Source organism: Corvus cornix, chromosome 2, assembly GCF_000738735.6.
Source record: "Corvus cornix cornix isolate S_Up_H32 chromosome 2, ASM73873v5, whole genome shotgun sequence".
Classification (NCBI taxonomy): Eukaryota; Metazoa; Chordata; class Aves; order Passeriformes; family Corvidae; genus Corvus; species Corvus cornix.
Window position 1 is genome coordinate 82,817,974 of NC_046333.1, and position 16,957 is coordinate 82,834,930.

Genomic DNA, 16,957 nt, shown 5'->3' on the forward strand with positions numbered 1-16,957 from the left:
GGGGATGCAAATGTGCAGGGCAGAACGGCTGGGATGGGTGGGTGGGAGGTGGCTCTGCTGGCAGCTGGCAGCACTTGGCACATATGGAAGGCAGGATGGCAGATGGGGCAGTACAGAAACAGCTCGGTGTGATGGTCAGGGAACACAAATAGTCAAATGGAATAGATGAGACTGCTCTTGGCACTGAGGAAGCACCAGGAAAGGAAGCCCTGACATTAGAGAGTGGGTGGGGGTGGGAGGGGGTTGGAAGCCCAGAGAGGCTTTGTCTGGAGAGACACAAAAGGCCAAATTGACAGAACTAAAGTCAAGGAAAGCTCCAGCTCTGTCAGTCAGAACCAAGCTCAAGTCAAGTGCTGTTCAGCCAAGGGAGAGGCAGTAGCCGACCTCGCCTATCCTGGGAGGATGAGGAGCTTCTGCAGGACCAGCAGTGCATTTCAGGGGAGGGAATGTCTGGGAGAGAAATGCCTGAGTGGTACAGTCCTTGGTTTACAGGGGCCTTGTTCTTGTTCCCATCCCAGCCTTCCAGTTCAGGGTCCTGGGTACCCTGAGAACAAGTGCTCTTGCTATTAAAGACTGAAGCTGAGGAGGCATTAAGTACCTGAGCTTTTTCCTCATCCTTGTCTCTATGTTTCCCCCCATATCCAATAAAGTGTTGGAGCAAATTAGGTAAAATTTGGAGAAAACAAGATAAGTTGTGAAAATGTTGGGGAAAATCAGTGGCAATTAGGGTGAAATTGAGAAAATTGTGGAAGCTGTGAGAAAATAAAGGGGAAATTCAGGGAAATGGGGGGAAATTAGGGGGGATTGGGGCAAAGTAGGATGGAATTAGGGGAAATCTGGAGAAAGTAATAAAAATGAGGAGGAAAATATGAAAAATTTGGTAAATTGGGGAAATAAATTTCAGTTAGGGGAAATTAAGGATATATTCAGGGAAAATTAGGAGAAGCTGGTGAAATTTTGGGAAAATTAGAGGGAATTGAGAAAAATTTGGAGAAAATTTGGGGGAAAATGAGATACCTTAGGGGAATCTGGGAAAATGTATGGAAATTTAGGGAAATGTAAGGGAAATAAAAGTAAACTTGGGGGAAATGAGGCAAATTGAGGGAGATTCAGAGAAATTCAGGGAGAATAAGAGGAAATTTAGGTGCAAAAGGTCAGAAAAAGGAAAATTAGGGGAAATTAGGGGAAATTGAGGGAAAATTAGCAAAATGAGGGAATTAGGGGGAAATTGGGGAAGACAAAATTAGTCAGTAATTTGGGGAAATCAAGGGGAAAACAAGGAAATTTGCAGCAAATTGCAGGAAAAAATGAGGTCATTTGGGGAAAAATCTGGAAAATTTGGGAAAATCAGGGGACACCAAAGGGAAAGCAGGGGGAAAACAAGGAAATTTGGGGAAAAACCAGGAAACTTTGGGGGAAACTGGGAAAATTAGGTGAAATTCAGGCACCTGGGTCCTCTATAGGACATCTAATGGGATTGGTGGGGCCTGGATGCCTGGGTGTCCCTGGCTATTCTTAGGTGAGCTATGGTGGTCGAGGGGGGAAGGGGGACCTGTAGGGCCAGCCCCATATATGGTTATGAGGTGAAGGTGCTCCACAGCCCCACTGGCGTCACAAGCTGATCGGATGTCAGGGGTTGTGGGGGGGGAGTGTCCCAAAAATATCCCATTGTGGGGGGAGGGAGAGGGAACAAAGGGATGGGAGGAGGGGCACAGATGCCTGAGTTCCCTTGGAGGGGGAAGGGGGGTGTCACACCTGTCCTTTGTCTGTCTGTCCCCTCCCCCCCTCCCCCCGGGGGAACCCAGGCATCCTGGCGAGTCTTTTGGCTTGCCTCATCTATCCCATAATAAACGGGGGGGGGGGGGGGGGCAAGGGGGGTTAGAGGGGGCCCCTATAGGAGCTGAAGGGGGGTATCCTGTGGGTCTGGGGGGTCCTATGGGTCTGGAGGAGCCCTATGGGGATTCTGTGAGGCTAGGAGTGGGTTGTATGGAAGGCCTATAGGGCTGGGAGTGACCTGTGGTGAGGGGGGAAAATATGAGGGTCCTATAGGGAAATATATAGAAGTCCTATGGGCCTGGAATTGGGTCCTATAGGACCATGGAACTGGGGAGGGGTGTCTGGGAGTGGGTTCTGTGGGGCTGTGGTCATTTACAGGGGTCCTATTGAAGGGAAGTAATGGGAACCCTGTGGGGCTGAGAAGGGTTGTGCATGTCCTATAGGGCTGGAGCAGTGTCCTACGGGGCTGGGGGAGTCCTATGGAGATGCAAATAGGTCCTATGAGGTAAGGGGAAGCTGTAGGGTCCCTGTGGAAGTGAGATATGGGGGTCCTATGGGGCTGGTGGATCTCTATAGGTCCATAGGAGTCACTGGACCCTATGGGGCAGTGAAGGTCCTATAGGACTACAGAGCAGAGAGAGGGCCCTATGGATCTGGGGAGTGTAATGTAGATCCATAGGGGTCACTGTGTCCCTATAGGGCAGTAAGGTGGCCTTGAGGTCACCCGTCTGTCCATGGCCCCCCCCCTCCTGGTGACGCAGCTGCAGGGGGGAGGGGGGGATATAAGGGGGGCCCCCCAGCCAGCGCCTGCAGACCCAGGGGCAGGTGGGGCAGGGGGCACTTGGAGCACTGTGAGGGTCTGGGAGGGAGTTATGGGGGAACTGGGGGCAACTGAAAGGAACTGGGAAAGAACAGGGAGGAACTGGGAGGGAACTGGGAGGGTCTATGGGTGAACTGGGAGGGACTGGGAGGGTTTATAGGAGAACTGGGAGGGTCTATGGGGGAACTGGGAGGGACTGGGATTATACTGGGAGGGTCTATAGGGGAACTGGGAGGGACTGGGAGGATCTATGGAGGAACTGGGAGGGTCTTTGCGGGAGACTGGGATGATACTGGGAACATCTGTGGGGCAACAGGGTGGGACTGGGATGATGCTGGGAGGGTTTATGTGGTAACTGGGAGGAATTGGAATGATACTGGGGGAGGGGGAGGGTACTGGATAAATCCTAGAGGGATACTGGGATTTACTGAGCAGTACTCTGTGTGTGTGTGTCTGTGTGTGTGTATGTGTCTGCGTGGTGGTGTACTGGAGAAGTACTGGGGATGGGGATGGGCGGGGATGCTGGGATATAATTGGACATATTGGGATATACTGGGACCACTGGGACATACTGGGACATGCTGGGGGGGGTGTTGTGTCCCGGACCAGGACCAGAACCGCCCTGAGTCTGCACTGTCATCCTCTGACTCGGAGACCACAGAGAGAGGTGGGGCTGAGTAGTGTAAGGAACTGAGGGGTGTCTGGGGAGACTGGGGGGATTGGGAGGGTCTGGGATGATACTGAAAGGCTCTGTGGGGGAACTGGGAAGGACTGGGAGGGATGCAGGAGTACTGGGGCATACTGGGAGGTGCTAGGGTGGGGTAAAGGGCAGGCAGCGTGAGGCACTGCAAGGAACAGGGAGCACTGGGGAGGGCACTGGGACTTCCAAGGAAGAACTTGGGATGGAGATGAGGACAACTGGCAGGAATTAGGAGCACTGGAAAGGAACTGGGAGCACTGAAGAAGAATGGGAGAAGATGAGATCGGCAAGGATGGACTTTGGATGGGGCTGACTGGGAGCACTGGAGAGGAACTGGGAGTACTGGGAGGGAACTCTAGATGATGGAACCAGTGAGGATGGACTTGGGATGGGCCAGCTGGGAGGAGTGGGAGCATTGGAGAGGAACTGGGAGCACTGGGGAGGAATGAAGGAGTTGGGTTGACCAGGAAGAAGTGGTAGCTGTGGAGAAGAATGGGGAATGATGGGTTCACCAAGGAAAGAGCTGCAATGGGGTCAAGTGAGAGGAGCTGGCAGCACTTGGAGGGTCTGATCCCTCCTACCCCACCCAGCCCCATCCAGCGCCACCATGCCTGATGTGGAGATGGCCGAATTTGGGGAGGCTGCCCCCTATCTCCGCAAGTCAGAGAAGGAACGGTTGGCTGCCCAGACCCGCCCTTTCGACCTGAAGAAGGACATCTTTGTCCCTGATGAGAAGGAGGAATTTGTCAAGGCCACCATTGTCAGCCGTGAGGGCTCCAAGATCACTGCTGAGACCGAACATGGCAAGGTGGGGGGACCCCAGCCACACCTGGAACACCAGAAGCTCAAAATAGCAACTCCATTCCACATGGGACACAAAGAACCCAACCCACCTTCTCTAGAACCCAAGAAACATCTAGACTCCACCATGTCTTCTCCAGCACCCACTGGATGCTCAGAACCCATGATATCTTCTCTAGAACCCAGGAAATATCTAGACCCTGATCCACCTTTCCCAGAACCCATTAGACAGCTAGACCCCATCCAACCTCCTTTAGCACCCCAAAGAAGACACCCAGAGCCCAAAACATATTCTCTATCACTTGAGGGACACCTAGACCTCCTCTGGCTCTCAAGAGAGCACCCAGATGCCCAGCTTCCAGCCCTATGGAAGGCAACAACTGGGGCAACTCCTTGCCCTGTGTTCCTTCTCCATGGGGTCCTCCTTACCTTGAGCAGACGGTGACGGTCAAGGAGGACCAGATCATGCAGCAGAACCCCCCCAAGTTCGACAAGATTGAGGACATGGCCATGCTGACTTTCCTCCATGAGCCTGCCGTCCTCTACAACCTCAAGGACCGCTACGCCTCTTGGATGATCTATGTGAGTTGGGAGCCCATGAGGTTCCTCAGACCCCATCCAGAACTCGGATGCCCCTTCTGTAGACCCCTTGGGCCACATAGACCCAAGATGTCCCTTCTCCAGATCTCATGGTCCACCCATAACTGGGATGATCCTTCTTCACACCTCTTGAGCTACCCAGATCTAAGATATCCCAGACCCCTTGGGCCACCCAAAACCAGGATGTCCCTTCTCCAGATCGCATGGGCCACCCAGAACTGGCATGTCCTCTCCCCAGAGCTCTTTGGTCCCCCACACCCAAGATGTCCCATCTCCAGACCACAGGGGTCACCTAAACCCAGTTTATCACCTAGACACAAGAGGTCACTTCTGCAGACCTCTTGGACCACCCAGTCAGGCGGCACCTCCTGACTCTGACCCACCTGCTCCTTTGTCCAGACCTACTCCGGGCTCTTCTGTGTGACTGTCAACCCCTACAAGTGGTTGCCCGTCTACAATGCCGAGGTGGTGGCTGCCTACCGGGGAAAGAAGCGGAGTGAAGCTCCACCCCACATCTTCTCCATCTCTGACAATGCCTACCAGAACATGCTGACAGGTAGGGACCTTCTGCAGGGACCCCATATCCCCTGATCCTTTTCTGGGGAGCAGGAGATGTGGCACAGAGCCAAGGTGGGCTTCAGAACCTCATGTTTCTTCTCCTCATCCCACCAGATCGGGAGAACCAATCCATCCTCATCACGTGAGTGACATCATCTGTAAACATTGTCTTAGTCCCGCTCATAGCGAAGATCCTCCCACCTGGCACATAGCCCCTCCCCTTCCCCCTTGAAGTCATGCCCACTGGCATGGCCAGCCCTTTATCACCATCTGGACTTGTCTGTGGAGGTCCATGATCCATCCCTCCCCAGTGAGTCCCTATCCCCAGCACCATAGCACCAGTATCCAACCATTGCTCTTCTTGGCTTCAGCGGAGAATCCGGGGCGGGGAAGACCGTGAACACCAAGAGGGTCATCCAGTACTTTGCTGTCATCGCTGCCATTGGTGACCGTGGCAAGAAGGAGACGGGGGCTCCGGGCAAGGTAAGGGCACTGGATGGGGGATGATGCCCTGGGGTGTGGCCATCATTCTGCCACCTGTCTGTCCACCCAATAACACAATCAACCACCCAAACAATTACCCAGCCAAACACCCAATAATCCAACCAATAATCCAACCAATAATCCAACCATCTATCCAACCTTCCATTCATCTGTCTCATCCCCATCTACCCAATTACCCATCCCTCCATTCACAGATGGCATCAACCCACATCCCTGTCCATCAAACCAACCACCCATGCAAACCTTCACGGATCTCTGTGTCCTCCTATTCATCCATCCATCCATCCATCCATCCATCCATCCATCCATCTCAACCTCACACCCTACATCTCCTGCCCCTTACTGTGAGAGCTCCCCTGACTCTATCCCCCTCCACCAGGGCACCCTGGAGGACCAGATCATCCAGGCCAACCCTGCCTTGGAAGCCTTCGGCAATGCCAAAACTGTCCGGAATGACAACTCATCCCGATTTGTGAGTGTTGGGGGTGGAGTCTGTGAGGAAGGGTCTATGGGGTGGAGTCCATGGGGAAGGGTCTCTGGGTTGGGATGTTCTGGGAGCAGGTGGCCACCTCCACCTCCTTCCACTACTCTTCCAGGGGAAGTTCATCCGGATCCATTTCGGGGCCACTGGGAAGTTGGCATCGGCTGACATTGAGACCTGTGAGTAGGTGGAGGGGTCTAAGAGAGGACATCTAGTTGTCCATCATCCCTCCCATCATCCATCTCTCCATCCACCTGCCCATCCTTCTCCTCATGCTACCATCCATCTACCCTTCCACATCCTCAAGCCTCCCTCCATTCATCCATCTGACCCTCCATCTCATCCCAACCTCCACCCATCTTCTCTTCATCCCCACTCCAGACCTCCTGGAGAAGTCCCGTGTCATCTTCCAGCTGAAGGCTGAAAGAAACTACCACATCTACTACCAGATCCTCTCCAATAAGAAGCCAGAGCTACTGGGTGAGCCATGCTCTCAACCTACCTGCAAATACCTGACCCTGCACCCCTTTTTAGACCTGCCTGTCCCCAACCCCTTTTTCTCTTTCCAGACATGATGCTGGTGACCAACAACCCCTACGACTATGCCTTCATCTCCCAAGGAGAGACCACAGTTCCATCCATTGATGATGGAGAGGAGCTCCTGGCCACAGATGTGAGATGGGAGGCCACCAGGCAGTGTGTATGTATCCCTGTGGGCTGGAGAAGATCTTGACCACATTTTGGCCCCACAGAGTGCTTTCGATGTCCTGGGCTTCACCCCAGAGGAGAAAAACTCCATCTATAAACTGACAGGTGCCATCATGCACTTCGGCAATATGAAGTTCAAGCAGAAACAACGGGAAGAGCAGGCAGAACCGGATGGCACAGAAGGTTGGGTCCAACCAAGGTTGAGGTGGAAACTGGGGTGAACCCCATGATCCTTCCAGGTTCATATTTTCTCTTCTTCGTCCTCAGAGGCGGACAAGTCAGCTTACCTAATGGGGCTGAACTCGGCTGATCTTCTCAAGGGGTTGTGCCACCCTCGGGTCAAGGTGGGCAATGAGTATGTCACCAAGGGGCAGAATGTCCAGCAGGTGAGTAGGACGTCCCCAAAACCTCCTCCTTTTGGGGTGCAATCTCCAGCAATGAGGACACCATGAGACCCCTCTCACTGTTGGGATGTCCCTCTTCCAGGTGATTTATGCCGTTGGAGCCTTGGCCAAGGCCGTGTATGAGAAGATGTTCAACTGGATGGTGACCAGGATCAACAACTCGCTGGAGACCAAGCAGCCAAGGCAGTACTTCATTGGTGTGCTGGACATTGCTGGCTTTGAGATCTTTGATGTAAGCCCTGGCTGACTGTGTTGTGTTGACCCCACTGGGTGTTAACGCTACTGGATGGTCAGATGACCTTGTTTTCATTTGTGTTGACCCAGTTAGGGCTCAGGTTGACCCCACTGAACATATTAGGTGTTCTGTTGACCCCATTGTCTCCTCTCTCCTTCCCCAGTTCAACAGCTTCGAGCAGCTCTGCATCAACTTCACCAATGAGAAGCTGCAGCAGTTTTTCAACCACCACATGTTCGTGCTGGAGCAGGAGGAATACAAGAAGGAGGGGATCGAGTGGGAGTTCATTGACTTTGGCATGGACCTCCAAGCTTGCATCGACCTCATTGAGAAGGTACCACCTCCCCCAGGGCCTCATGAGGTTGGGGAAGGGCCCTTTCGTTTGGAGCTTCGCAGGAACCCCAAAGTTTGCCAGTTGGGTTGTACTTGGTGTTCACTGTAGCCAACAAGGTCTTTTCTTCCCAGCCCATGGGAATCATGTCCATCCTGGAAGAGGAGTGCATGTTTCCTAAGGCCACGGACATGACCTTCAAGGCCAAGCTCTTTGATAATCACCTGGGCAAGTCGGCCAACTTTGGGAAGCCACGAAACATCAAAGGGAAGCCAGAGGCCCACTTTGCCCTTATCCACTATGCTGGCACAGTAGACTACAACATCATCGGGTGGCTGCAGAAAAACAAGGACCCCCTCAATGAAACAGTGGTGGGGCTCTACCAGAAGTCAGCCCTGAAGCTCTTGGCCAACCTCTTTGCCAACTACGCTGGGGCTGATGCACGTAAGGGGTATCCTCTTCCTTAGCATCTGGGGTTCTCCCCACCCTGTCCCTGACCTATCTCATCCTTTCTTCTTCTCCAACAGCTGTGGAGAAGGGGAAAGGAGCTAAGAAGAAAGGTTCCTCCTTCCAGACTGTCTCTGCACTGCATCGGGTGAGAGTCCAAAGGTTATTGGTGGACCCCAGGATGTGTGGGCATGGAAAACATGTCCTAGGGCAAGGGATGACCTTTGGTGGGACAGGCTGGGGGGTGTCTTCATTCCCTTCATCATCTCCTCCTTTATCTTTCAGGAGAATCTCAATAAATTGATGACCAACTTGCGGTCTACCCACCCTCATTTTGTCCGCTGCATCATCCCCAATGAGACCAAGTCTCCCGGTGAGCCAATCCCTGAGGGTTGATCCAGAGGACAGTGTTGGGCCCTTGCCAAAGGTGGTGGTGGGGAGCAGTGCTGTGGGGCAGGCCTTGACTCACCAGTCTTGATGACCCACCAGGTGTGATGAACAACCCCCTGGTAATGCACCAGCTCCGCTGCAATGGGGTGCTGGAGGGCATCCGCATCTGCCGCAAGGGCTTCCCCAACCGCATCCTCTATGGGGACTTCCGCCAGCGGTAGGCACAGAGGAGAAAATATGGGGAGGTGGTGGACAACCCCACTGGGGATGATTTCAGGGTTTTCCTGTCCTCTCTGGTCACCAGGTACCGCATCCTGAACCCTGCCGCCATCCCTGAGGGGCAGTTCATTGACAGTCGTAAGGGTGCCGAGAAGCTCCTGGGATCCCTTGATATTGACCACAACCAGTACAAGTTTGGACACACCAAGGTGAGGTCACTTGGTGTCTGTTCCTGTGGTCCCACCATCCACAAGGCTTTCATGGTGGGACGAGATGGACTCTTATGGTACACCCACATACTTGTCCACCTGCCCATCTGAGCTCCCTCCATCCATGCCACCACCCATCCCTCCACCACGCCTCCAAATCCCAGCAGCACTTATCTTCATCTTTCCTCAAAGGTCTTCTTCAAGGCTGGGCTGCTGGGGCTGCTGGAGGAGATGCGGGATGAGCGCCTGGCCCGGATCATGACTCGCTTGCAGGCCCAAGTCCGTGGTTTCCTCTCTCGTCAGGAGTTCAAGAAGATCCTAGAGCGCAGGTGGGTGGTGAGATGGAGATGGTGTTGTGTCCCTGTTGAGTGGAAGCCCCTGGTGACCCACATCTTGCTGTGCCTTCTCCAGGGACTCGCTGCTGGTGATCCAGTGGAACATCAGGGCCTTCATGGGGGTGAAGAACTGGCCTTGGATGAAGCTCTACTTCAAGATCAAGCCCTTGCTGAAGAGCGCTGAGACGGAGAAAGAGATGCAGGTAGGACAGGGCCATGGGAAGGGAAGGTGGGTGGAGGTGAAGATGGAGAGAGGAAGTGGTATGTAGGGACAAAAAGGAAGAAATGAGACATGGCACCTTTGTGCCTCCCACAGAACATGAAAGAAGAGTTTGGGCGGCTGAAGGAGGCCCTGGAGAAGTCAGAAGCTCGGCGGAAGGAGCTGGAGGAGAAGATGGTCTCCATGCTGCAGGAGAAGAATGACCTTCAGCTCCAAGTGCAGGCTGTAAGTGACCTAGATGCCCCGGCCCTGCACTCCTTTTTCATTCCCCTCAAACCAACTGTCCCCCTTCCAGGAGCAAGACAACCTGGCTGACGCTGAGGAACGCTGTGACCAGCTGATCAAGAACAAGATCCAGCTGGAGGCCAAGGTGAAGGAGATGACAGAGCGGATGGAGGATGAGGAGGAGATGAATGCTGAGTTGACAGCAAAGAAGAGGAAGCTGGAGGATGAATGCTCAGAGCTGAAGAAGGACATTGATGACCTGGAGTTGTCATTGGCCAAGGTGGAGAAGGAGAAACATGCCACTGAGAACAAGGTGAGCAAGGGGAGAGGTCTTGACCTCAAATTGTGGGGAATTGAGCTGACTCAAGCCAAAGTGAATAGCTCTGGTGAAGACCCAAGGCTCATTGGATTGGCATGCCAAGATTCATGGCTGTTTGGGCTGTAAAATTCAGAACTGGATGAGTTGAGTCATGAAGACCCAAAACTGCTTGGGTTGGGTTGTGATGATCCAAGGCTGGTTGGATTGCATGACCAAGACCCAAGGTTGGTTGTGTGTTCCTGCATCTCCTGACTTAGCTTCACCAAGAGCAAGAACAACCTTCTGTCTCTTGTCCTACCTGTGGTACAAAGCTGGAGGCCTGATATTTCTCTTCCTGCAGGTCAAGAACCTCACAGAGGAGATGGCTGGGCTGGATGAGATCATTGTCAAGCTAACAAAGGAGAAGAAGGCCCTGCAAGAATCTCACCAGCAAGCGCTGGATGACCTGCAGGCGGAGGAAGACAAGGTCAACACCCTGACAAAGGCCAAAGTCAAGCTGGAACAGCAAGTGGATGATGTGAGTATAGGCCACTCCCACAGGCACATAGCTGGTCCCCTGGGGTGTGGAGGTCCTTCTGGGGTGTGTGTTTGTGGGAGGCTGATGGATGTGTCTCTTCCTCACTTGCAGCTGGAGAGTTCACTGGAGCAGGAGAAGAAGATCCGGATGGACCTGGAACGGGCCAAAAGGAAGCTAGAAGGTGATTTGAAGCTGGCTCAGGAGAGTATCATGGACCTGGAGAATGACAAGCAACAACTGGATGAAAGGCTGAAAAAGTAGGGGCCTGTGCACTTGCTTATACTCTACCTGTAACACCTCTCTCCACTGAGCACTCAGGAGAATGAGTGCCTGGTGTTTTTCCCCACACCCAGGAAAGACTTTGAGCTCAATGCCCTCAACGCCAGAATAGAGGACGAGCAAGCAGTTGCAGCCCAGCTCCAGAAGAAGCTCAAAGAGCTTCAGGTGAGGTGGGCTTCAGCTTGGGGATCAGCCAGAAGGAGGAACTGGTCCTCCCCATTTTTATCTTCACGTCTTTTTGAGAAGGACCTAAACCAATGTGCCACTCACCTGAGATCAGAAGACCGTGGCATGTTGCTTGTCCCAGAATCTCTCTATCATTTTTTGCCTTGAAATGACTCATGGGCTCCTTGGCAGGTTGGCTTTCGTGGGAGTTGAGCCGAACCAAAGGGTCTGGAGGTAGGGGGAGCATCTTGGGTAGAATCATCTGAGCTGAGCAGACCATCTGGTTGGATCATGTTCATTCCAATGTCTTTAGAGAAGTTTGTGCTGAGCTGTCTGATCCAGTTAGCTCTAGGACTGGTTGAGTTGAATGTTCTCAAGACCAGTTGAGTTGAAGAATCTCAAGTTAATTTGAGAAGGTGGAGTGTATTCAAATAAGGCCAGGTTGATCTGGAGATCTCAGATCTTGACTCGGTTGATGAGAACTGGATGGGATCAAGACTGGTTGAAGTGAAGGGTCTACAACTGTCTGGGTTGAGCTGAAGAGTCTGGTTGGGTTGAATTGACTTAAAGACTCTCCAGCTTGATTGGTTGAGTTGAGTGGAGGAGTTGGGTGAAACCAAGTCTGCTGAAAACATGTTCATCTCCGGAGCACAGGCGCGGATTGAGGAGCTGGAGGAAGAGCTGGAAGCAGAGCGGACAGGCAGAGCCAAGGTGGAAAAGCTACGCTCAGACCTGTCGCGGGAGCTGGAGGAGATCAGCGAGCGGCTGGAGGAGGCGGGTGGGGCCACATCGGTGCAGATTGAGCTCAACAAGAAGCGGGAGGCAGAGTTCCAGAAGATGAGGCGGGATCTGGAGGAGGCCACACTGCAGCACGAGGCCACGGCCGCTGCGCTGCGCAAGAAGCATGCCGACAGTGTGGCCGAGCTCAGTGAGCAGATCGACAACTTACAGCGTGTCAAGCAGAAGCTGGAGAAGGAGAAGAGTGAGCTCAAGCTGGAGCTGGATGATGTTGGCTCCAACATGGAGCAATTGATAAAGGCCAAGGTAGGAAATAGGTCTCCAGCCATGAAGGGATAACACTTCCACTGTCCTCTCAAGGTTTCCTTTCATCTTCCTGCCCTTCCTGTTTGTAGGCCAACCTGGAGAAGATGTGCCGCACCATGGAAGATCAGATGAATGAGCACCGGACCAAGTCTGAAGAGGCTCAACGCATGGTCAATGACCTCACCACTCAACGAGCCAAGCTCCAGACGGAAAATGGTGAGGGGCTTGCTCTTTCCAAACCCAATTGCCTATGTCTTGCCCAGTGGGGTGGCTTTGGGGTGTGTCCAGCAAGTGATTATCCACCATTCCACCCAACAGGCGAGCTCTCCAGGCAGCTGGAGGAGAAAGAAGCCTTCATCAACCAGATGACGCGAGGGAAACTCACATACACACAACAGCTGGAGGACCTCAAGAGGCAGCTAGAGGAAGAAGTCAAGGTAGGGCTTTGTTGGGGGGTCAGTGGGGATGAAAGACACCTCCAGTGTTAAGGATGCAGTTGGTTTGGGACCAAAAGGTGCATCATGACTCCGCCCTCACAGTAGGAGAAAATGAATTGAGGGTCCTCAGAAATTCAGTAGGGTTGGTATGTTACAAGGAGGTTGGGCTCGGTTGAGTTGAGTTGGGTTGGGTTGGTTGGTAATGAGGTTGTTGGAATTGAAGAATGCCAAGATAGCTCAAGTTGATGTGGACCCAACTTCTCCTCACCTCATGTGGCTCTCCCCTCCCAGGCCAAGAACGCACTGGCCCATGCGCTTCAGTCGGCCCGGCATGACTGCGACCTTCTGAGGGAGCAATATGAGGAGGAGACAGAGGCCAAGGCTGAGCTCCAGCGCTCACTCTCCAAGGCCAACTCTGAGGTGGCACAGTGGAGGACCAAGTATGAGACAGATGCCATCCAGCGCACTGAGGAGCTGGAGGAGGCCAAGTGAGTCATCTCTCCATGGAGGAAGATTCTATGAGGCAGGGGAGAGTGGAGACTCTTCCACTGTATAAGGATCTGGAGAATGTATAGGAACCTGGAGATGGTAGAGGAGATCGAGAGCAGAGCCTCAGCCAGCCAGTGGGTGGAAGAAGGTTTGAGTTGATCCACTTGGTCCATGGGTCACCACAGTCAGGTTTTCTCCCACGGTAGGAAGAAACTGGCCCAGCGGCTTCAGGAGGCTGAGGAAGCGGTGGAGGCAGTCAATGCCAAATGTTCCTCCCTGGAGAAGACCAAGCACCGACTGCAAAATGAGATTGAAGATCTCATGGCAGACCTGGAGCGGTCAAATGCAGCAGCTGCTGCATTGGACAAGAAGCAGAGAAACTTTGACAAGGTGGGAGGACCAAGAAATGGTGGAAGGAGAAGGGTGGGAAGGGGGTAGAGAGATGTGGGTCCCATGAATCAAAGAAATCAAAGAAAGGCGGGAGAAGAAGTCCAGAAGAAAGGTGAACAACTTTCAAGGGCCAGATTTTAGCAGAGCTTCAAGTCCATACCAGGAGAATATTGGGGAAAGGAGGAGGAGGATGGAAAGAGGGTTCTTCATGGGCAAAGCAGCCGCTGAGCAGGTGATGTTCCCATAGATCTTGTCTGAGTGGAAGCAGAAATTTGAAGAGTCACAGGTGGAGCTGGAAGCATCGCAGAAAGAGGCCAGGTCCCTCAGCACTGAGCTCTTCAAGCTGAAGAACGCCTATGAGGAGTCGCTTGATCACTTAGAGACTTTCAAAAGGGAGAACAAGAATCTCCAAGGTGAGACTGTGGTTCTTCCCTGCCCACCTTGTGGTTTTCCATCACCTTCGACATAATCTGATGGCTTTTCATCCGAGCAGAGGAGATCTCGGACCTGACGGAGCAGCTGGGTGGCAGTCACAAGACCATCCATGAACTGGAGAAGGTCAGGAAGCAGCTGGATGCTGAGAAACTGGAGCTCCAAGCTGCACTGGAGGAGGCTGAGGTGAGCCAAATCACATCCCCATGAGTCCCCAGGTTTTCCTAGTCTTCTCTGTGGCCCTCTAATTTATCTCTGTCCACACCAGGCCTCTCTGGAGCACGAGGAGGGAAAGATCCTGAGGGCTCAACTGGAGTTCAACCAGGTCAAGGCAGACTATGAGCGCAAGCTGGCTGAGAAGGATGAGGAGATGGAGCAGGCCAAGCGCAACCACCTGCGGGTGGTGGACTCGCTGCAGACCTCGCTGGATGCTGAGACCCGGAGCCGCAACGAGGCCCTGAGGCTGAAGAAGAAGATGGAGGGTGACCTCAATGAGATGGAGATTCAGCTCAGTCATGCCAACCGCGTGGCTGCTGAGGCCCAGAAGCAAGTCAAAACATTGCAGGGCTACCTCAAGGTACCCATCAGACTTCTATCCCATTAGAATGTTGAGGTGCAGTAGGTCTCACCTCCCCACACAGGAAGAAAGGTAGACCTTGATCTGCTTCCCCACCATCCCCATTCACGCTCTTTCCCCGTGCTGCCTTGTAGGACACTCAGCTGCAGCTGGATGACATGGCACGGGTCAATGAGGACCTGAAGGAGAACATCGCCATTGTGGAGAGAAGAAACAACCTCCTCCAGTCAGAGCTGGAGGAGTTGCGGGCAGTGGTGGAACAGACTGAGAGGGCCCGCAAGTTGGCTGAGCAGGAGTTGATTGAGGCCAGTGAGAGGGTCCAGCTTCTCCATTCACAGGTGAGACATCACATGCCTTCAAGGAGAGACGTCACCTCCATCCATGGGTGTGGGCTTCCAATAGCTTGAGTTACCAACATCTCCAGATCCTTTAAGCCCGCAGAGTTGGCAGGGAGTAGTGGGGCATTAAGTACTGGGGGGGTTGAAGAAGGATTGGTCAGCACTTCAACAGACACCTCCTGAGATCCTCTCCTCTAACTCCAGAACACCAGCCTCATCAACCAGAAGAAGAAGATGGAGGCCGACATCTCCCAGCTACAGACAGAGGTGGAAGAGGCCATCCAGGAGTGCAGGAATGCAGAAGAGAAGGCCAAGAAAGCCATCACTGATGTGAGTGCCATGCTGGGAACCAACATCTAGGACACCTTCCACTGGAGGGTGATGGAGAGCACACTTTGGTCCTCCTTCTCTGCTTGCTTCTCTCCTTGGGCAGGCGGCCATGATGGCAGAGGAGCTGAAGAAGGAGCAGGACACCAGCGCCCACCTCGAGCGAATGAAGAAGAACATGGAGCAGACCATCAAGGACCTGCAGATGAGGTTGGATGAGGCCGAGCAGCTGGCCCTCAAAGGGGGCAAGAAGCAGCTGCAGAAGCTGGAGGCTCGTGTGCGGGAGCTGGAGAATGAGCTGGAGGCTGAGCAGAAGCGCCATGCTGAGAGTGTCAAGGGTCTCCGCAAGTCTGAGCGTCGCGTCAAGGAGCTCAGCTACCAGGTGGGTTGCCTGAGGTGGTGCTGGAGGTCAGCCACTCTCCCTGTGGCCACAGGGCCTCATATCTCATGCTGTACATGACTTAGAACATGGCTGACCTGCTGGACATATAGACATGGGTAAACTAGACCACCCACTGCCTCTATGTCTGATACTGTAGTGGGACCCAGAACATGGTTGGCCCGGTGGTCATGAGCCACCACGGCTACCTCTCAGTGTCCCAGCATCCATGGGATCTCTGCATGATCCAGAACCTCAGGTGGGACCTCATCAGGGGCAAGAGGATACCTTCACACAGAGAGACAACCCACTTTCTGCCCCACAGTTGAGGACACCCACAGATCTAGAGAGGCTCCAGTCCCCAAGAACATCATTAACTGTTTCCTGACCCTCACTGCTCTGGTGATGACTCAAAGCACAGGTAGGGTCAGGTCCTGATCCACATGTGTCTCACCCTACAGACGGAGGAGGACCGTAAAAATATGGTCCGGCTCCAGGACCTCGTGGACAAGCTCCAAATGAAGGTCAAAGCCTACAAGCGACAGGCAGAGGAGGCGGTGAGCACTGGAGGGACATCTGTGGGACCACCCCCCCAGGAGGAGACAGGGTGGGATTGGGGTGTGGCAGAGGATGTGGGGAGTAGCAGGGGACTTGTGGTCAAGGGGTGGGGTGTCAGTGGGTGAGGAGAGTAGGTGAAGAGAAAGTTGGTAGGTGGTGGGATGGAGAGATGGTGGTGGGAGGGATGGATGGATGGATGGATGGTTGAATGGAACGCTAGATGGATGGTTAGTTGAGTAGATGGTTGGGTGGCTGGAATATGGGATGTCTGGAAGGACAGGTGGGTCTATTGTGGGCCAAATGGAGTAATAATAAAGTCAGATATATGGAGAGCAGCTGGGATGGCAGGAGGCCAGAGAGAGCTGTGTGGGAGCCTGACTGATGTCCCTGCCCCCTCAGGAGGAACAGGCCAACACCAACCTGGCCAAGTTCCGCAAGGTGCAGCACGAGCTGGACGAGGCAGAGGAGCGTGCTGACATCGCCGAGTCCCAGGTCAACAAGCTGCGGGCCAAGAGCCGCGACATTGGAGCCAAGGTGGGACTTTCTCTCCCCACAGGTGCCTCATGGCTGTCCCACAACAGCCCCACGCTCACACTTCCTTTTTCTCCTTCTCCATCAGAAGGGACTCAATGAAGAGTGAAGCTCTGGATCCCCCAACAATATCCCCTGGACCTCCAAGTGGCCCACCCCCACTCCCAGCTCCCTAACCTTGGTCAGCCAATAAAAAGCATTGAGCAGCAGCA

At 53.5% G+C, this 16,957-nt stretch overlaps 1 protein-coding gene across 1 annotated transcript; it reads left to right on the forward strand.

Annotated features, from left to right (window-relative positions):
* Window positions 1-3,174: 3,174 nt before the first annotated feature.
* On the forward strand, window positions 3,175-16,957 carry LOC104685869 (myosin-7). Its single transcript, XM_039549651.1, has 40 exons — window positions 3,175-3,263; window positions 3,887-4,104; window positions 4,536-4,679; window positions 5,097-5,253; window positions 5,370-5,397; window positions 5,627-5,738; window positions 6,139-6,231; window positions 6,356-6,419; window positions 6,622-6,720; window positions 6,810-6,913; window positions 6,993-7,131; window positions 7,216-7,334; window positions 7,435-7,584; window positions 7,751-7,921; window positions 8,053-8,362; window positions 8,446-8,513; window positions 8,651-8,738; window positions 8,855-8,972; window positions 9,060-9,183; window positions 9,376-9,512; window positions 9,595-9,721; window positions 9,835-9,963; window positions 10,034-10,276; window positions 10,623-10,799; window positions 10,911-11,056; window positions 11,153-11,243; window positions 11,898-12,287; window positions 12,377-12,503; window positions 12,606-12,724; window positions 13,016-13,212; window positions 13,420-13,603; window positions 13,851-14,016; window positions 14,097-14,221; window positions 14,304-14,612; window positions 14,747-14,950; window positions 15,155-15,280; window positions 15,384-15,659; window positions 16,118-16,213; window positions 16,614-16,748; window positions 16,834-16,957. The coding sequence occupies exons 2-40, from the start codon at window positions 3,904-3,906 to the stop codon at window positions 16,852-16,854; spliced, it is 5,814 nt and encodes a 1,937-aa protein (XP_039405585.1). The 5' UTR covers window positions 3,175-3,263; window positions 3,887-3,903; the 3' UTR covers window positions 16,855-16,957.